This window comes from Giraffa tippelskirchi, chromosome 8 (assembly GCF_054371585.1).
Source record: "Giraffa tippelskirchi isolate mGirTip1 chromosome 8, T2T-mGirTip1v1.2.pri, whole genome shotgun sequence".
NCBI classification, from domain to species: domain Eukaryota; kingdom Metazoa; phylum Chordata; class Mammalia; order Artiodactyla; family Giraffidae; genus Giraffa; species Giraffa tippelskirchi.
The window spans coordinates 10000001-10021442 of record NC_137282.1 but is presented as its reverse complement, the minus strand read 5'-3'; the positions used below and the strand labels follow the sequence as shown (position 1 = coordinate 10021442).

Genomic DNA, 21442 nt, shown 5'->3' with positions numbered 1-21442 from the left:
TCAAACAACATTATGGAGCCTCAAAGTCAAAATTTGAAGACGGCGCCATTCTTGACTTTAGGAAGATTTCACATTTCTGAAGATTATGGCTTTCTTCTCCCAAATCCTCTGGTAAGGCTAGGGTCTTAGAACAGGTCAGTATAGTTTTCTTGAGATGCTGATTTGTGTATTTGTTTGTTTAATGACGCAGTCATTAACAGAGATGCAACATAAAAACCAAGTCTTTGATGTGGGATGGATAATGCAAATAAGTGCAAGTTGCTCCGTCATGTCCGACTCTTTGCAACCCCATGGACTATACCGTCCCTGGAATTCTCTAGGCCAGAATACTGGAGGGGGTAGCCTCTCCCTTCTCTAGGGGATCTTCCCAGCCCAGGGATCGAACCAGGGTCTCCTGCATTGCAGGCGGATTCTTTACCAACAATACAAATAAGGCACAGTGTGATTCAGCAAAGACAAGTGACAGCTACAGCAGGGAGAGAGCAAGTGACATGTTTTAATGTCAGGTTTTTGTTTTTTTTTTAAATGGATTGCCAGTCATTCCAGTGAATTTGTGAGCACATGTGCAGTTATCAAAGAGAGAGAGAGAGAGAATTAGATAAAGATCAATTATATGATCCCTGGGTCTGGAAGATCCCCTGGAGAAGGGAATGGCTATCCCTCCAGCACCCTTGCATGAAGAGTCCCGTGGACAGAGGAGCCTGGTGGGCTACCCCAGTTCATGGGGTAACACAGAGTCAGACATGACTGAGTGACTAAGCACTAATGTGAGAAATTCGGTTTTTCTTGCCTGGCTAGTGGTAGAGAAAAGAGAACACAATGGACCTCAGGTGTGCTTGAGGATAGTGGGAGGGATTAGATGTTCACAGAAATTTCTCAGAAGAGGAAAGAAACTTTGAGGACAAAATGAATCTATTTTTTAATTGTTCTTAATGCAGTTCCTTTTCAACACTGTTTAATCTTTGAATGTGGTTGAGATCAAAAATGTTAAAACTGCAGGAGTTCTTAGAAACTGAAGCCCAGAAGTGGCTTGCCCAAAGTCATTTTACTGGAAAAAGCAGAAGTAGTACTCAGGACTCTTGATATCTTTTTTTCTACTATGTTATAAATAAGGGCCAAGACTACTCAGCTAAAAATCTAGAGCTCCAATGTTACAATCACTGCAATCGTTTATTAGATGCAATTTTCCCTTCTACAGACCTAACTGGTGATTTAATCATGATTAATGATTGACCTAGAATTTAATGAACTTTTAGGGAATTCCTGCTTCTGAGTGTGACAGAGGAATATTAATGAAGATAGGCTCTATTTGCTGACCCCCAGTGCTACTGTGTTAGTTCTGAAACCAAGTCACAGATCTGCAAGTAACTTGAGCATTAACAGTAATGACTCCAGGGTGTTATAACAGACGACAGTTGTGGCCCAGAAAACCGGACTGTGTTCTCTGACCCTGACATTAGGGTAACCAAGAATGTCCATTTGCTAGAAGCCAAAGGGGATTCCAAGATGCAGGATTTTCTATGCTAAGCCAGGAAAGTCCTGAACAAACCAGAATACTTGAGTCATCCAAAGTTTTACTTACTAACTCTTGTGACCTAGAATGAATCATCAGCATGGCCTGCCCCTCAGTTTTCACAGGCACTGGAAGAGATCTAGCCCCACTCATACTGGACTGCTGTGGAGCATGAAAGCGCTTTCATAAATCCAGTGGAAGGCTAGAAGCCAATTTGCCTGACCCTCAGTCCAGAACTTATTCAAAATTTCATTCTGTGTGTATAACTTGATTCAGGCATATTCAGATCATCTCTAGTTCACAAGAAAGAGCCAGTCTACAGGCCAACCCTCTCTTATTGGGATTAAATAGATACACTGAACTGAGAAAAATAATATTAAATTATTGGGTTGGCCGTAAAGCTTTTTCGGGTGTTTTGATAACATCTTATGTGGGCACGGTGGGTGTGGCCACCACGATTGTGTTCCCTTCTTTGCTGTTTCCTTTCTTATAAACAAGAAAACCAGATGGGAAACAATAACAATATCAAGTTTTGTGACTTTCTGAGACAATACATCTGCCCTGTGGTCTGGTTGATGCATACTCCTTAGAAGAAACTTCCATTCTGGAGCTCAGATAGAAATTTCCTGGCAAATTGGATCTGTTCTCACAGTCATTTGCCAGAGTCCTAAGACTGCAAGTCCTGTTTTGGTTTCTGTTTTCTCTCCTAAACATCTCCCCTTCTGGGAAGAGGGAGGGGAAGAATGTTGACACCAGACTCTGTCTCAGGTTACTCAACTGATCAGAAGAGATAGCAGATAGCAGTGGTGTCACAACAGATCACAAATTGAGAAATATCAGCCTGGTTTTGCTAAGGGCTTTGTTTGCCTTTAGGGCAGTGATGGGGTGGCTATTCCATTATGGCAATCAGACCAAAGATGCCCTTCCAGCAAGCTTGCTTGTTTACCATAAATATTTAGAGCATGTGAGTATAATTATGTACCACAGGTAGTAAATATCACATTATGTTCCAATGATTTTATGGATATTTGACCCATCTGTATGGGATTTCTAATAGCATTTTTTATGTAAAGCTAATAAATACAAGAAATGGTTCTGGTTTTTATCAATAACAAGAAAAGAAAGCACAGTCAAACTAATGAATAGCAATCATTCTGGCTCTGTGGGAAAGGGCTGATTTGGTTTAACATACTCTACCCCACTGTCTCTATAAACTCTCAAACATCAGTAGGGTCTAACATTTCAGTGAGGAAAATGTGTCTCTTTTAGTCCCATAGGCAAGCCACAAAAATCGCTTGCCGATCATATAATCTGTGCGTGCATGTGTTTGGTTGGGGAGAAATTTTTATTTAAAGAATATGAAGAAATCAGCTGGGAAGGAAAGGAGGGACCAAGATAGATGATAGCAGATTAGACTGGGGTGGGACCAAGGGAACTCAAATGTTAGCTCAGGAATTTGGATTTCACACATCTAGTAAATGACTTATGCAATGGCGTGTGAATGTATTCCTCCCAGAAGGTTAAGTGCAGGAAAGGTTCTGACAGTGGTTCCTGGATTGTGTACCAAAATTAGCTGGGGAGCTTAAATAAACGCTGATGCTAGAACCCCAGCCAGGAGTTAAAGTGGAACCTCTAGGCTAACTAGCTCAGTACTTATAGGTGACAGAATCTATAAAAGACAGTGGAGGTTCACATAAGCAATGAGGGTTTTTGAAGGTTGTTTTTGGAAAGAAATGTGTCCCTAACTATGAGAAACAGTGAGAAGGGCTTGAGTGCATACTAAGTCACTTCAGTCATGTCTGACTCTTTGTGACCCCGTGGACTGTAGCCTGTCTGGCTCCTCTGTCCATGGGATTCTCCAGGCAAGAATACTGGAATGAGTTGCCATACCCTTCTCCAGGGAATCTTCCTGACCTAGGGACCAAACCTGGGTCTCTTAGGAAAAATAAATATACATATACCCTCCTATAAAACTTCAAAGCAGTTATAAGAAGCAGTGGACTCCAGCTGTTTAGAAGGAAGAGTAGAAAAATAATTAACACAGGAGACTATAGTTTTCGAATGGAAAGTAGAGGTAGGAAGAAATCTAATATTTCCTTGAGAAAAAGCTACCATATTTGCTAGTATCTGAGCTATATGCCTGACCATGTCAAATGAGATTTGAGGCAATGATGGTTATATTTAGTTTAGTTCAGTCGCTCAGTCATATCCAACTCTTTGCGACCCTATGAACTATAGCACTCCATGCTTCCTTGTCCATCACCAACTCCTGAAGCTTGCTCAAACACATGTCGATGCTTTGTTTTATTTATTACATATTATATTACACACATATACATGGTTTATTACATAATATATAGCCATATAAATGGTTATATTACCAATAGCTATATTATTATTAATGTATCTACTATATTGCAGCAATACACACAAAGAGATCAGATTTCAGAACACTAAGTATAGATCAATAAAGAAAGTTGAATTTGGGGGTGGGGAGGGTTGGACAGGATGTGGATTTCCGTGCCAAAGTTAAGAAACCAAGAGAAAAATGAGGCAAGCCGATGGGGAAGTGGTTGGACAATGGGGATAAAAATGGGGAAAAAGCGGCCAAGATGGCCTCAGAAACTGGAATCTGAAACAATGAAACCACTCAGAGTTTTTCACCCTCAGTGTATCGAAGCTGTAGAAAAGCTTAAGGCAACATGAGGTGAGCTGAGCTGAGTGATCTAAGAAAGGATGAAAAAATCATGCATCGGGGAAATTACATATCTGCTATTGGAGAAGGAAATGGCAACCCACTCCAGTGTTCTTGCCTGGAGAATCCCAGGGACGGGGGAGCCTGGTGGGCTGCCGTCTATGGGGTCGCACAGAGTCGGACACGACTGAAGCGACTCAGCAGCAGCTATTCTCAGTCAAAGTGAGACTCAGGAAGTGATTAATTTCCTAGGGCCGGTGTCAAAATTACTACAAATATGTTGATGGATTTCTCTTGCTTTAGCAAGAGAAATGAACTTTCTTAGACTTCTGGAGGGAGGAAGTCTGAAATCAGGGTGTTGGCAGCACAGTCCTCCCCCTCTAAGTCTCTCCAGGAGAATGCTTCTTGGCGTTTTCCATCTTCTTGTGGCTCCTGGCATCCTTGCTCCCAGCAGAAGGACTCCACTCTCTGCCTCCATCTTCACATGGCCTTCGTCTCTGCTCTGCAATCTTCCTCCCTCTCTCTCTGTCATCTCTTATAAGGACACATGTCATCACATCCAGACTTCCCAGGTGGTGTTAGTGGTAAAGAATCTGCCTGACAATGCAGGAGACATAAGAGACGTGGGTTTGATCCCCTGGGTCGGGAAGATCCCCTGGAGGAGGGCATGACAGTCTGCCCACTCCAGTAGTCTCACCTGGAGAATCTCACGGACAGAGGGGCCCGGCGGGCTACCATCCACAGCGTCGCAAAAAGAGTCAGACACAACTGAAGCGACTTAGCACACATCATCACGTCCATGCTAATCCAAGGGGTTCTTTTCTTGTGGTGACTAACTAAATGGTATCAGCAGAGACCCATTTCCAATTAAGGTCATATTCACAGTTTCCAAGGGGACATGTCTTTTGGGGAGAAAGGGGTTGGCACAAGCCATTCGGCCCACTATAGGAAGTGAGGCAGAAAGATGAACAGTTAGAGAAAGGGAGAACCCGGGCGATGGAAACCAAAGCCTTGCTAACTTGTTTTTTAATAATTATTGATCGATTGATTTTTTTGGCGGTGGTGGGTCTTCATTGCTGTGAGAGCTTTTCTTCAGTTGTGGCAAGTGGGCTTCTCCTTGTGGTGGCCTCTCTTATTGTGGAACACAGGCTCTCGGGTGCTCAGGCCTCAGTAGTTGAGTCCACAGCCTCTAGAGCACAGGCTCGACGGTTGTGGTGTGTCACGGCGTGTGGCATCCTCCCAGACCAAGGACTGAACCCACGTCTCCTGCATTGGCAGGTGGATTCTTCACCACGGAGCCACCAGGGAAGCCCCAAAGCTTTGTTTTGCCCTGAGACCCCCGGAGCTGACCAGACAGGAGGGCAAAGGGCCACAAAACATGAGGCTGCAAAACACAAAAGGATCAAGGAAACACGAGGGGACTGTTAAATAGTGACTAGTTTTGTCAGTGTATTATTAACCCGGGTTCACCCCTCTATGATCCCAATGTTCTGAAGAAACTGAAGAAAATTTACATGCACTGCTGAAAATTGTAGCTTTAAGATCAGAGAAAAGCTGGAATATGGGAAACACCTTATGAGCAAAGGGTAGACAGCTAAGCTAGCCCACATGAGCTCAAAGTCCAGCCTTGTTTTTCAAATGTGAGCACAGTAATTACATGACCGCAGTTGTATGGGAAAGCAGTCTCCTGTCTTGTGTAAGTATTTTATTGGAATATGATTGCATTGCAATGTTGTGTTAGTTTCTGCGGTATAAAAATGCAAATTAGCCATATATATGCACACACACACATATATACATATATACATATATATACACACACATATGTATCCCATTCCTTTAGAGTTTCCCTCACACGCCCCCATCTCACCCCTCTAGGTTATTATAGACCCGGTGGGGCTCCCTGTGTTATACAGCAGTTTCCACTAGCTATCCATTTTATGCAGAGTAGTGTATACATGTCAGTCCTACTTTCTCAATTTGTCCCATCCTCTCTTCCCTGCTGTGTCCACAAGTCCATTCTCTGCATCTGTATCTCTATTCCTGCCCTGCAAATAAGTTCATCAGTACCATTTTTCTAGATTCCATATATATGTATTAATATACTATATTTGTTTTTCTGACTTACTTCACTCTGTATAATAGATTCTCGATTCTTGCATGTCAGTTCAACTGACTCATATTTGTTTCTTTTTATGGATGAGTAATATTCCATTGTATATATGTACCACAACTTCTTTATCCATTCATCTGTCAATGGACATCTAGGCTGGTTCTATGTCCTGGCTATTGTAAATAGTGCTGCAATGAACACTGGGGTACATGTGTCTTTTTGAATTATGATTTTCTCAGGGTATATGTTGAGGAATGGGATTGCTGGGTCATGCAGTTGTTTTATTCCTAGTTTTTTAAGGAACCTCCATATTGTTCTGCATATTAGGAGTATCAATTTACATTCCCACCAACAGTGCAAGAGGGCTCCCTTTTCTCCACATCCTCTCCAGCATTTGTTGCTTGCAGATTTTTTGATGATGGCTATTCTGACCAGTGTGAGGTGATACATCATTGTAGTTGTGGTTCGCATTTCTCCTAATGAGCAATGTACATCTTTTCATGTTTTTGTTGGTCAACTGTATGTCTTCTTTGGAGAAATGTCTGTTTAGGTCTTCCACTCATTTTTTAATTGGGTTTTTTGTTTTTCCGATATTGACCTGTATAAATCTAAAAGGATAATCTAGAATCGTGTTTCAGAAACTGTGGGTTGTGGAGTGGGAAGATGGAAGAAGAGTAAAGATAGGCTCCTAAGGATGCATAAATGCTGAGATGTTTAGTGTTGTGTTTTTAATCTCTGACTAGATGTAGAAAGAAATGGTTTATATCACAGAGATAATTTGGAATGAAAAAACATTTTCCATAAAAAAGATTTTAGTTACTTTCATTTTTCTGACTGAGGTTTTTGAATCTTTGGGAAATTATTCTCTGGGATTCATGAAAATTATTCCTTAAAGGAAATTTTATACATTCCTCTAGTTGAGAAACGGTAGATGACTAACATTACAAATTCTGGTTAAACAGCATCAGCAACACTATAATAGTCACATGGATTTAAATTTGAAGTCTGGATAAATCTCTTACTAGTTTTAAAACTAGCAAGTCATACTTGCTCTCTTTTCACCTGCTTTACCTGTGTGAGGATAACATGTCATGGGCATATGAGGAGGATCAAATTTAGAAACCCTCTCATAATTCTGACACTCTGTGATTTCAGTCTGAAACTAAAGACTAAGCCAGGACCAGCTCCAGGTCTTGTTGACAACAGGATAAGTTATTACTATATAATACAGATTTTCTAAAACATGACCAATTTGAGAAGGAATATTTTATCACATTTCATACCATGATTATGTCAATATTTATCAAATTATGTCCTAATTTGATTTTGAAGCATACAATTACCACAGTTATCTCCCAACTGCTTTAAATCACAATTTAAGACCCCACTATTGATCAAAAAAATTCTTTCAGTTATATATAATACCAGATTAATGTGTACTATAAATTGACCATCCTCTGCTTGAAATCTTACCTCAAACTCCTTTTATTGAATATTTATTTTATTATTAATCTTTAGAAATTGGGAGACTACTAAAATTCAGTGGCACATCGTTAGTGACAAGACTTTTTATGAAAAAAATCTAAATGTGACTATTTTGTTACCAACTTAATAAATTCATATCAAGTTCACATTGGAAGATTCTTAGTGTAGGAAATTGATTATTCATAACTCTACCATAAAATCAATATATCTTAGATATCTGGGGATAATTTATCTAAGGGTGTGTATGTTATTTTTTTGGGCTCCAAAATCACTGCTGATGGTGATTGCAGCCATGAAATTAAAAGACGCTTACTCCTTGGAAGGAAGGTTATGGCCAACCTAGATAGCATATTTAAAAGCAGAGACATTACTTTGCCAACAAAAGTCCGTCTAGTCAAGGCTATGGTTTTTCCAGTGGTCATGTATGGATGTGAGAGTTCAACGGTGAAGAAAGCTGAGCGCCGAAGAATTGATGCTTTTGAACTGTGGTGTTGGAGAAGACTCTTGAGAGTCCCTTGGACTGCAAGGAGATTCAATCAATCCATCCTAAAAGAGATCAATCCTGTGTGTTCATTGGAAGGTCTGATGTTGAAGCTGAAACTCCAATACTGGCCACCTCATGCGAAGGGTTGACTCATTGGAAAAGACCCTAATGCTGGGTAGGATTGGGGGCGGGAGGAGAAGGGGACAACAGAGGATGAGATGGTTGGATGGCATCACCGACTCGATGGACATGGGTTTGGGTAGACTCCGGGAGTTGGTGATGGACAGGGAGGCATGGCGTGCTGCAATTCATGGGGTCGCAAAGAGTCGGACACAACTGAGCGACTGAACTGAACTGTGTATGTTTGGCTATGTATTTGTCTGTGTATATATGTGTGTCTATGTGTTTGCAAAGCTGCAAAGTTGTAATTCTTTTGCATATTCAAACCTGCATTGTGTGTTTTTAACTCAATGCTATAAAATAAAACCGCCTGAAATTAATCAGTCTTAACAACATAATTGTAATGGTTTCATTAAATCCTATTTGCATGATAAAACATTGCAATTTAATGGCATTAGACATTTTGGTTAATTTTAATTTTCCCTCAAACTAAGTCATTCCCACAAAAATTGCTTACCTTGTTCCTAAAATTAACTTGTACTCATGAGCAAATTTTGAGGACGTTCGCTTAGGATGCTTCCCCATTCTTCATTCTAACCTCTGGGCCTGCACTCTCTCTAGGGTCAGATTAATGTACCTCCCCTGATTCACTATTTCCTCAAATTTTTTGACCAATTTTTTTTTTATCGTTTCAGTCCACTGCATATTTTTGCACTACTTTCCATGTTTTAGAACACTTAGTTTACAGATGTGAATGTGAACTCTCTGCTCCCAGCCTAGAAAACAATTTTGATAGAGGATGAGACCAGAACAAAAGATGTAGTTCCCCTAGGTGGATGAATCAATTTGTCACCAATGAAAGTTTTTAACGCTTGTCCAATCTTCATCATAGAAACGCCTGAGCTCTTATTCTAAATGGAGACAGGTGGGCAGAGATGGTGAACCCCTCTCTGTAGCAGCTGCTGTCCAAAGCTACAGAACCTCAGTCCCAAATCTGTTTACATCCTCCAGAAAAAAAAGATAAACAAAAAGAGACAGTTAAAAAAAAAAAAAAGAAAATTTATCATTGCCAAGTTCCACCTTAGAGGGCATTTTAACATCTGTTTATTGTTACTTTGGGGCTTCCCTGGTGGCTCAGATGGTAAAGAATCCACCTGCAGTGTGACAGACCTAGGTTTGATCCCTGGATTGGGAAGATCCCCTGGAAAAGGGAATGGCAACCCACTCCAGTATTCTTGCCTGGAGAATCCTCATGGACAGAGGAGGCTGGTGGGCTACAGTCCATGGGGTTGCAAAGAGTTGGACACGACTGAGCAAATAAGCACAGCACATAGTTACTTTGGAATGCCCTCAAACAACTTATCAAAATACTCTTTCGAAACCTTTTCTATACTTTTTCTTGGCTTTTCTGATTTTATGTGTTGTAACAACTTTCCAGGGGCCTCCCTGGCAGCTCAGCGGTAAAGAATCCGCCTGCAGTGCAGGAGACGTGGGTTCAATCCCTGGGTGGGAAAGATCCTGTGGAAGAGGAAATGGTAACCCACTCCAGTCTTCTAGCCTGGCAAATCCCACAGACAAAGGAACTTGGCGGGCTACAGTCCATGGGGTCGCAAAAGAGTTAGATATGTCTTAGCAACTAAAAGATAACAACTTTCCAATGTCAAAATACACTCACGGTAATGCCAAACGTGGGTTGGTCTTTCATACTAATGAATTCAATTTGATAATATTTTATTTAAGAATTACCTTTTTAAATTCATACACCACAGTAGTATTACTGTTTCAGGGGTTAGTCCTGAGGGTCTGTTATCTTCACAAATTGCGTTAAGTGATTTCTCATCTTCATCTATGCTCTGAAACATATAATATATCATCATTCTTAAGAAAGGACAGATTTTAGGTGATAAGTTTTTACTTATATTTTTCATTTCTTCTATGCTTATTGGTCTATTTAGATTTCATACTTCTAGGCAAAAAAAAAAACCAAACAACAACCGACCTTTTACAGCTTTCCAATTGGGGTTTCAATTCAGATTTTCAAAGTATTAGCAAAATTTATTGATATCATTCTTCTATATTTCATTAAGAATGGGATTTTTCTTATTTCCTATAATAACCCCTTTATAATATATAGGAAGTTTATAGTAGTAACTGTTATTTAATCGGTGCTCACTTTGTACTAGACCTGTGTTAACCTTAACTACATATTTTGTAATTGAGTCTTGCAGTAATCTTTATTGTTCTCCAATGACCTGTGATAATGAATGAATTCATCCCTGTCTCTGAAATCTGTCCCCTCTGCCCACCTTTCTCTTTTCCACTCCAGTGCGAACCATCACCATTTCTTCCTGGGCTGTTGCTTTATAGTCTGTCTTTACTTCCCCTCTTGCCCAACTATAATACATTCTGTGCAAAGTGACCCTTACACGCAAAAAAATCAAACCACGTCACTCCTCTCTTTAGAACAAAATCCTATACTTTGGTGTAGCCTCGGAGGCCACTCATGCTGCCTACCCATCTCTTCAAAGTCATCTAATATTTCTGTCTCCTCTTTACTTGGCAGCTATGTCACACCAGCCTCTTTCCATTTTTCCAGTCTTTTATTTCCCTGAAAACCATCTCTTTCAAACTCTACTCAGTCCCATGGATCACATTCTAATTTTTACGATACTAACATTATCATGCAACTTTTCCTTATTGACGTTTGACTGGTTTAATTTCACTTAAACTTCTAATTTTTTTTTTTTTTTACCTTTCTGTACTATTTTCTTAACCAGAAGCTGCTTTCGTGAACCAGCATAATACAGTTTAGTGTTTCTATAAAATACATGACTTCTATAAAATATGTTCTTTTTTAGATTATAAATGTATTGAGAAGAATTATCCAAAGCAGAGCAAAAGGAGGGTTGAGTTTTATTCAATATCACCTGGAGCTCTGTCTAATTAGCAGTCTCACTTTAGGATTATTTAATTACCTTCCTTAAGAATGATGCTCCTTTTTTGACATGCTGTTGACTATTGAGTAGAACTGTATCTCTGAAACTACATGTTAACTTGCAAATTTTTGTTCAAAAGAGCTGCAAGTGATTTCTGTTGAGTAGAAAATATAACCCTAAAGCGTGTGACTGTTGTGCAACATAGGACATTAACCAACTACTATGTCTTTAACTTGGCAATTAATTTTTTAGCGTTTGGTTTTTAAAACTCTAAACACTTCAGTCTAGCAAGTGCTTTTGAACCACCTTGGCCATCCTGCTGAGTTCCTCATTAATAAACTAAATTTATTTTGGACATGCATTCTACATTTGCATGAATCATTTTTCAACTTTTGAAAACTATACTTTGACAGATACAAAAGTCCAGAAAAAGAATAATATCAAATAGGAAACTGAAAAAAAAAAATAGAAAAGAAGGCCACAGATTTTATCATTTCTGTCCATCCCACTTCTGGGTCTTCTGATTATTGGAATAAGTGGAAGGAAAACATGTCAAGTTCCTCTGGACTTCTTTTCCCCTTGCACTAAACATCTCCCCACTCACCATTCTCCATGCGTTTACTCTCAGGAGGTGCTGGAAAGTACACTGAACTTTTGAGTCAGAAGTGGTTTGGCCTGACCACCAGTGAGATGCGTAAACTTGGGAAAGTTACTTAATTTCTCTGGCTTGAACTTCCTCTATTTTGAAAGGGCGCTAATGAGATAATCTATCCTAACTCACAACACAAGTGTAGAGAGATTAAAGAAGTAAGCATCAACAGTTAAACTAGAAATATTCTAAAAAGAAGTAATATTGGGACAAGAAGAACTTTCTAAGTATAACCAAAAATCCAGTGCATAAATGAAAATGTTGGCTCATTTGACTACCTTGATATGAACGGCAGTTTCACACCTGCTCCCAAAATGCAATGACAAAAGCATAAGACAAGATATTCAAACTCATCAATAATCACAGAAATGTAAACAATACAATGATAACATACAAAATTTCTGGAAAACCACACAAACTTCCGAGGGTCATTACTGCTAGATGAGAGGATGAGACCAAGAGTAATTTTACTTTCCACCTTCTAAATTCTGTGCTTTTTGACTGTCTTGCCATCAACATTGACTACGTTATTTTAATCATCATTTTTGAGAAAGGAATATTTTTGGATGTTTACTTTATTATTGAATATTAAAATAACTACAGAATTTTAGTGCAAAGAATCCAATGTATGTATCTTTAAAAATAACAACAAAAAAGTTTGATAATGCTCAACCTTGTTAGAATCATAAATAAACTGGCACTCCTATTATATATTACATATTATATAAATGCAACTATCAATTCATGTAACTTTTCTGTAAGAAAACCAAGAAGTAGCTCTCAACCATTCCAAGTGCAAAAACCTTTCATTCAGTAAATCCATATTTATAAATTTGTCCTGCTAATGAGAAAACACCTAAAAATGCAAGTATAAGAATGACTGTTTCAGATTTGTTAATGATAGCCAAAAATTGTAAGCAATTACCAATATTCATTCATAGCACATTAGGATTGTCTGCAGGTTTTGAAACAGATGTGATAGAAAGTATTAACGAACACCGAAAGGGATGCTGTGTAGAGAAATACTCATCAGCTGGTCCTGCCCCCCATACTGTAACTTAAAAAAGAATCTGGCCGTCAGAAAGTAATGAACATGATTCAATATTTTATTCAGTTGCTAGAGGAAAAGCCCACAGGAAGGGTGAGTACTTTTTTTTTTTTTTTAAGGAGTCATTTGTTTATTTAAGTTTTATTTTTGGGTGCTCTGGATCTTCATTGCTGGGCGTGGGCTTTCTCTAGTTGCGGGGAGTGGGGAACTATCCTTCCTTGCAGGGTGCTGGCTTCCTAGTGCGGTGGCTTCTATTGATGCAGAGCCCAGACTCTAGGCACGTGGGCTTCAGCAGTCACAGGGCACCAGCTCAGATGCTCCTCAGCATGTGGGATACTCCCGGATCAGCAATCAAACCCGTGCCCCCGTCACTGACAGGTAGATTCTCAACCACTAGACCACCAAGGAAACCCTGGTGGATACATTTTTAATGGGTTGTGAACTAGCTTTAAAATCCGTTCTCCCTTCACTTTTGAAGACCCTACATCAGTGGTTTTCAAACTTGTGCTTACATTAGCTTCACCTATAAGTCTTGCTAAAACACAGAAGCTGGGGGCCAGCCCTGAGTTTTGGTTTCAATATGTCTGGGGAAGAGCCCCCCAGATTTGCATATCTAACAAGTTTTCACATTATCCCAATGCTGCTGGATGGGGACTGCACTTGGAGAACCCAGAGGTTCTCAAAGCTCACTGTTTTCTTATATTTGCGGGATGATGCTGGAGTCCAAACACGTGAACTGTTTAAAGAAGGGAGAGGATGAAAAAGAGGAAGAAGGGTAAGAATCATCTAGAAGTCTAAGGGGAAAGGAGATATTAAAGAATAGAGGGTAACTTAGATTGAGGAACAATGGAGTATTTAAAGATTACCATGCAAGCCCAGAAACAAAAATTCATGATGATATATATATATATATATATAACTTTTTTTTGGGGGGGGGGCTGTGCTGCATGGTTTGTGGGATTGTGGTTCCCATACCAGGCAGTGACCTCAGGCCACCAACGTGAAAGTACCAAGTCCTAACCACAGAAAATTCCCCAGGATGCTTTAATTCTCAGAATATGATCCCTTTTCTAGGTATCAAAGAAAGAAAGCCAGAGGTGATGACTTACTTACAGATTTTTCTCAAACCCATTTTAAAAAGACCTCCTGAATACTATGAGTCTCTGTGATTTTCTTTGAAAATATTATATTCCCTTGTCTCTGTTGCTGCACTCAATTTTTGTTTGTAAAACAGGAGAAAAACGAGTTGCCAGTTCAGAGTCAGTTAACCATAAATATCTCTGCCTCTGTGGGCGTGAGAATTCTTAATTCTGCCACCACTCTGTAAATCCCCAAACTTGGGTCAGTTATCAGTTTTCATCAACTCTGCATCACTGCTAGGAAAAATGACCATTATGCTTATAAAAGTTTTTTACTCTGGAAGAATAGGAGAGTGTAGTAGACTCTACCTTTGAGAAATTGAGGAACTGGGTGAAGAATATATGAAGAGAAAATGGTACGGTTTGCTTCTTTGTGAATACCCATATTGTTGGGACCATGGGCAAGTCACCCCTGAATATGCCTCAATCATATTGATTATTTTGTCTTCTGTTCTTTACATTCTTTCTTTTCTTTTTTTTTTTTTTTTGATGTGGACTACTTTTAGAGTCTTTCTTTAATTTTGTTACCATATTGCTTCTGTTTTATGTTTTGACTCTGACTACAAGGCGTGTAGGATCTTTGTTTCCCAGCAAGGGATTGAACCCATACCACCTGCATTGGAAGGCAAAATCCCAACCACTGGACCAGCAGGGAAGTCCTTCATATTGATTATATTGAACTCAAGTTACTAAAGAAACAGTCAGGGTGGGAAGTGGGAGGGAGGTTCAAGAGGGAGGGGATATATATATATATATATATATATATATATATATATATATGGAGAAGGCAATGGCACCCCACTCCAGTACTCTTGCCTGGAAGATCCCATGGACGGAGGAGCCTGGTAGGCTGCAGTCCATGGGGTCGCGGAGAGTCAGACACGACTGAGCGACTTCACTTTCACTTTTCACTTTCATGCATTGGAGAAGGAAATGGCAACCCACTCCAGTGTTCTTGCCTGGAGAATCCCAGGGACGGCGGAGCCTGGTGGGCTTCCGTCTATGGGGTCGCACAGAGTCGGACACGACTGAAGCGACGCAGCAGCAGCAGCAGCATGTATATATATACCTATGGCTGATTCATGTTGACATAAGGCAGAAACCAACACAATATTGTAAAGCAATTATCCTCCAATTAAAAACAAAAAAATTTTTAAAAATAAACTAAAAAGACCATTTAAAAACAGAAAGAAACAGTAAATTCAAAAGGAACTTGGACCCTCTTTTCTGTCTCCTTAGAAGCAGGAAATAAATCTCTCCTGTGAAAGATGCCCTCCTTGCACGTAGATAGTAGATATAGGAAGACACCCTTATCACCATAGGTAGGGAATTTGGGCCGAGAAGCCTGAATAAATAAAACCCTGTTAGTTCTTTAATTGCTGACCCCAAGGCAAGACTGTATAGATTCTCCGCTAAGCACCTGAAGCCCAAGTTTGATTGTTTCGTCCATTCATCACCGATTTATTGTTTCTTTACCTAAAAAGAATAAAAGTTGCCTGCTATGGTCACTTCTTAGGTCCCATTTCTTAGGTCTCATTTCTAGTAGTCTGTATGCACAAGCTATTAATAACATTCCTTTCTTTTTCTCCTGTTAATCTATTTTGTGTCAATTGATTATGAGTCCAGACTCAAAAACTTAGGAAAAGTAGAGGGGAAAATCCCCCCCCCGGACAATATCTATATTTAAAAATTTTAAATTATGAAATTATGATAATCTGGTATAATTTGAGAAAGCTACAAAAGGTTGCCCCAATTTGTCCTGAATTGATAGAAGATAGAAAGCAGAGGATTAAATAAAGCCTATAGTTTTCACAGGTTGTGCATTGGATGTTAGATTCACCCAGTTTTATTTTACATTCTGAGAAATAAGTGACTTATTGGTAACTTATAGGCCTACAGCTCTCCAAACTAATTGTTTTCAAACTTCCCTGGCTTTTCTAAGTCATGATAATGCGTTATAATGTACCTACTATACATAGTGATATACTTACATTTTGTCTTTAGTTTCCTGTTTCTTCCCCAATAATGAATTTAACACACACCTCTCTCCTCAAATCATGCAACCTGACTCTTCACTACCATTTGCTGAGAAATTAAGTTCATAAGAAATGAATTCCTCCGTACTCCAGACGTTCTTGCTCTCTTTATTTAAAAAAAAAAAAAAAATTTATTTTTATTTTTGGCTGTGCTGGGTCTTCACTGCTGCACAGGATTTTCCTAGTTGCAGGAGCGGGGCCTACTGCCTCCTGGTGCTGCACAGGCTTCTCATTGCAGTGGCTTCTCCTGTTGTGGAGCCCGGGTTCCAGGACGTGTGGCTCAGTCGTTGTGGCTCCCCGGCTCTGCAGGACAGACTCAACAGTTATGGCACGTGGACTTAGTTGCTGTGAGGCATATGGGATCTTCCCAGACTAGGGATGGAACTCTGTCTCCTGCATTGGTAGGCAGATTCTTTACCACTAAGCCACCAGAGCAGCCCTCCTTCTATTTCTTTAAATAGGTTCCATCAAGGCTCTTTCTTTCCTCCTCCCCTTCCTCATGATTCTCTTCTATTTCCTCTCTCCTTTTTCTTTGGTCTCTGCCTCTTGAGTAGCAGACTATAAACCACTCAAATCTTTTATTCTTCAGTGGAAACAGCTCTCAAACACAAACTTCCCCCTCGTTAATGCCTTATACTGTTGTTTCATCACTAAGTCATGTGTGACTCTTTTGAGACCCCATGGACTGTAGCCCACCCATCTCCTCTACTCATGGGATAGTCCAGGCAAGAATACTGGAGTGGGTTGCCATTTCCTTCTCGAGGGGATCTTCCTGACCCAGGGATTGAACCTGCATCTCCTGCATTGGCAGGCGGATTCTTTACCACGGAGCCACCTGGGAAGCCCTAATGCCTTATGGTGCTCCCAAAAGAGTAATTCACATATTCAATCTCTACGCTCTTACCTTTCAGCACACTATATTCAAACCCTGTTTCCATGACCCTGATCTGAATTGGTGTATATGTGTTAGTGATGTTTCAGTTTTTATCTTAAATAGGTAACCTTATTAAAATGATGCATTTGGCCATTTGATAAATAAATCCCTGTTGGTTGCTCACTCAGCCATGTCCGACTATTGGAGACCCCATGGACTGCAGCAAGCCAGGCTTCCTTGTTCTTAACCATCTCTCAGAGCTTGCTCAAACTCATGTCCATTGAGTCAATGATACCATCCAACCACCTCATCCTCTGTTGCCCCCTTTACCTCCTGCCTTCAGTCATTACCAGCATCAGGGTCTTTTCCAATGAGTCAGCTGTTCACATCAGGTGGCCAAAGTATTGGAGCTTCAGCTTCAGCATGAGGCCTTCCAATAACTATTTCGGGTTGATTTCCTTTAGGATTGACTGGTTTGATCTCCTTTCAATTCAAGGGACTCTCAAGAGTCTTCTCTAGCAACTAGTTCAAAAGCATCAATTCTTTGGCTCTCAGCCTTCTTTATGCTCCAACTCTCACATCCAGAAAAGCCTGACAAATGGAAAAGCCATAGCTTTGACTATACAGATCTTTGTTGGCAAACTGATGCCTCTGCCTTTAATATGCTGTCTAGGTTGGTTGTAGCTTTTCTTCCAAGGAGCATGTGTCTTTTAATTTCATGGTTGCAGTCACCATCTGCAGTGGTTTTGGAGGTCAAGAAAATAAAGTCTGTCACTGCTTCCATTGTTTCCCCATCTATTTGCTGTGAAGTGATGGAACCAGATGCCATGATCTTAGTGTTTGAATGTTGAGTTTTAAGCCAGCTTTTTCACTCTCTTTCACCTTCATCAAGAGGCTCTTTAGTTCCTCTTTGCTTTCTGACATTAGGGTGATATCTGCATATTTGATGTTTTTGATATTTCTCCCAGCAATCTTGATTCCAGTTAGAGTTCCATCCAGCCTAGCATTTCACATGCTGTGAAATGCATAGAGTTAAATAAGCAGGGTGACAATATTCAGCCTTGACATACTCCTTTCCCAATTTGGAACTGGTCTATTGCTCCATGTCTGGTTCTAATTGTTGATTCTTGATCTGCATGCAAATTTCTCAGGAAGCTGGTAAGGTGGTCTGGTATTCCCATCTCTTTAAGAATTTTCCAGAGTTTGTTGACTCCACAGAGTCAAAGGCTTTAGCATAGTCAATGAAGCAAAAGTAGGTGCTTTTCTTAAATTCCCCTGCTTCTTCTATGAGCCAACAGATGTTGACAATTTGACCTCTGGTTCCTCTGCCTTTTCTGAATCTAGCTTGTACATCTGAAAGTTCTCAGTTGGTGTACTGTTGAAGCCTAGCTTGAAGGATTTTGAGCATTGCCTTGCTAGCATTTGAAATGAGCACAATTGTAAGGTAGTTTGAATATTCTTTAGGATTGGAATGAAAACTGACCTTTTCCAGTCTATGAACACTGCTGAGGTTTCCAAATTTGCTGGCATGTTGAGTGCAGCATTTTAACAGCATCCTCTTTTAGGATTTCAAATAGCTCACATGGAATTCCATCACCTCTACTAGCTTTGTTCATAGTGATGCTTCCTAAGGGCAGCCCACTTGACTTCACACTCCAGGATGTCTGGCTCTAGGTGCATGATCACACCATCGTGATTATCTGGGTCATAAAGATCTTTTTTTGTATAGTTCTTCTGTATATTCTTGCCACCTCTTCTTAACATCCTCTGCTTCTGTTACATCCGTACTGTTTCTGTCGTTTGTTGTGCCCACCTTTGCATAAAATGTTCCCTTGATATCTCTAATTTTCTTGGTGATATCTCTAGTATTTCCCATTCTATTGTTTTCCTCTATTTCTTTGCGTTGTTCACTAAGAAGTCTTAAAAGGTGTCTGGCTCTCCAAGAAACCCTCTAATGACTTGACTTCCATAGGGTGTTTCTTTTCTGGCTCATTGAGCCTCTGTGCATGTCTTCGTAATCTGAATTGCTGGATTTATTTCCTCTGCCTGCCTTGTAAGATTCCCCCAGTGCACTGATCTAAACCTTCTCTTTTCACTTTGCAACTTCTCCTGAACTATCTTTGTATACTCTTACTGTTTTAACCACAAAGTGGAATTTGTACTACTGTGATACTCCCAATTGCACATTTCTAATGTTAATTTTCTCCTGAACTCCCAATTGTATATCCAGCTGCCCAGTACACAGCCATATCTTGACATTCCATGGATATTTTAGGTGACATTCCATGGATTTTTTAGACAGATCTAAAAATAAATTCAGTATTGTGTGCCCTGGGACTCCACCTGTATTTCTGTGTCAATTCATGGTGTTCTCACCAATTCATCCAGTCACCTGATTCATAAACATGGAAATCATCCTCACTGCCTCTACTTTTTTTCCCCCAATTTCTTTTAAATTGGAGGATAATTGCTTCACAATATTGTGTTGGTTTCAGCTGTACAACAATGTCAATCAGCCATAGGCATACATATATACCGTCTCTCTTGAACCTCCCTCCCACCTCACCCCATTCCACCCTCTAGGTCATCACAGAGTGCGAGGCTGGGCTCCCTGTGTTATATAGAAGCTTCCCACTAGCTTTCTATTTTATGCAGAGTAATGTATAAATATTAATACTACTCTCTCAATTCGTCCCACCTTCTCCTTCCCCTGCTGTGTCTGCAAGTCCATTCTCTCTGTCTCAATTCCTGCCCTGCAAATGGGTTCATCAGTACCAACTTTTTAGATTTCTTATATATGCATTAATATATGATATCTCTTTTTCTCTTTCTGACTTACTTCATTCTGTATAATAGGCTCTAGGTTCATCCACCTCACTAATGAATGAGTGACTCACATTTGTTATGAGTCATTTGTCATTAATTTGTCGTTTCTCTTAAACTTCAGATTTGAGTAACACTGAATGATCTGTAATCCTAAGAGATGATTTATCCATCATCTGCTCTGTTTCACTGCCTTCTCATCTTCAAACTGCCAACTAGAAAAGTCACTTTCAGATCCTAATGCTGGCCCCAGCTGTCGTGTTTCTATGACCATTTCCCTTTAATCCCCTAGAATAACCGACAGAATTAACCACTCCCTCCTCTGCTAGTTCTTAAGTGTACTGTGCCATGCTAAGTCACTTTAGTAGCGTCCGACTCTTTGTGACCACATGGACTGTAGGCTTCTCCAGGCTCCTCTGTCCATGGGAATTCTCCAGACAAGAATACTGGAGTGGGTTGCGATGCCTTTCTCCAAGGGATCTTCCTGACCCAGGGATCAAACCCACGTCTGCTGTGGCTCCCGCATTGTGGGCGGATTCTTTACCGCTGAGCCCCCAGGGAAGCCCTTCTTAAGATGACACACATTCATAATCAAACATATACTGCATGGGTTCTGTCTGATGACACTTTACTTATCCCTTAGTAGTCACATGCTCCTAGCCACAAGTACTGTATTTTAGTCACCTGTGTATCTGTAGTGCCTCACATAGGATTCACTGAATTCTCAATATTTGTTGAATAGAATTGACCTGAATTCTGCCTTAAGGCTGAAATCTGAAAGCAGCAATGAGGCTGCTTCCCAGAGAGGTCTAAAATACTGAGACATTTGTATTTTCTGAATGCAGAGAGAACTCCCTGGTCACTATCGTCCTTGGATGGAAATTGCCAACAGACTTCCCCAGTTGATTGAGAGCCACCAGCTTCGAGCTCAAGTAAACGAGGTATAATATTTTGTGTTCTTCTCCTTGACCCTTTCTCACCACCCTATTTGCATCCTCTCACCACTTTTATTTCTCAACATTGTAGACATGGTCACTGACCACTCACTGATGGTGACTGTATCCACAGAACCAAAACAATCTCACTCTTGGTGATGAGTGGAATAACACTCGCTTCTAGTATGATGTGTGTTTCCCTAAAATTTCCAGAGCCTACACAGAACAATTTCTCGACTATATTATATTAAGCACTCAACAAATATTTGTTTAAAAAAAAAAAAGAAGGCAATCTGGTTGAGAATTGTCAGGAAATTGATGGATAAGATGCAGCTGGGTCAGGATAGGCATGGAATTCTCAGTGTCCTCACTCCAAGCCCCATGGTCAGGGTTCCCCTCCCTCTGAGTGAAGTCACACTGATTTATTGTTGGAGTCTTATAGAAGAGTTGAGCCAAGAGACTTTCTCAGTTATATAGCTAGTGTTAGCAGATTCTTCAGAAATCGTTGATAAGCCTTAATCAGGAAGGAATAACAATGAAATTAGGAGACTTACAGAGAAATATAGGACTATTTATCTATGATAATAAGTAC

General features: G+C 40.1%; 1 protein-coding gene across 1 annotated transcript in view; it reads left to right on the top strand.

Moving 5' to 3' along the window:
• The window catches only part of IDO2 (indoleamine 2,3-dioxygenase 2), a 61164-nt gene continuing 39722 nt past the window's right edge, over window positions 1-21442 (top strand). Inside the window, exons 1-2 of the mRNA XM_081524345.1 lie at window positions 1-111; window positions 20761-20856. Of these exons, the coding sequence (XP_081380471.1) occupies window positions 13-111; window positions 20761-20856 (195 nt within the window). The 5' untranslated portion in view covers window positions 1-12. The remainder of the gene's footprint in view (window positions 112-20760; window positions 20857-21442) is intronic.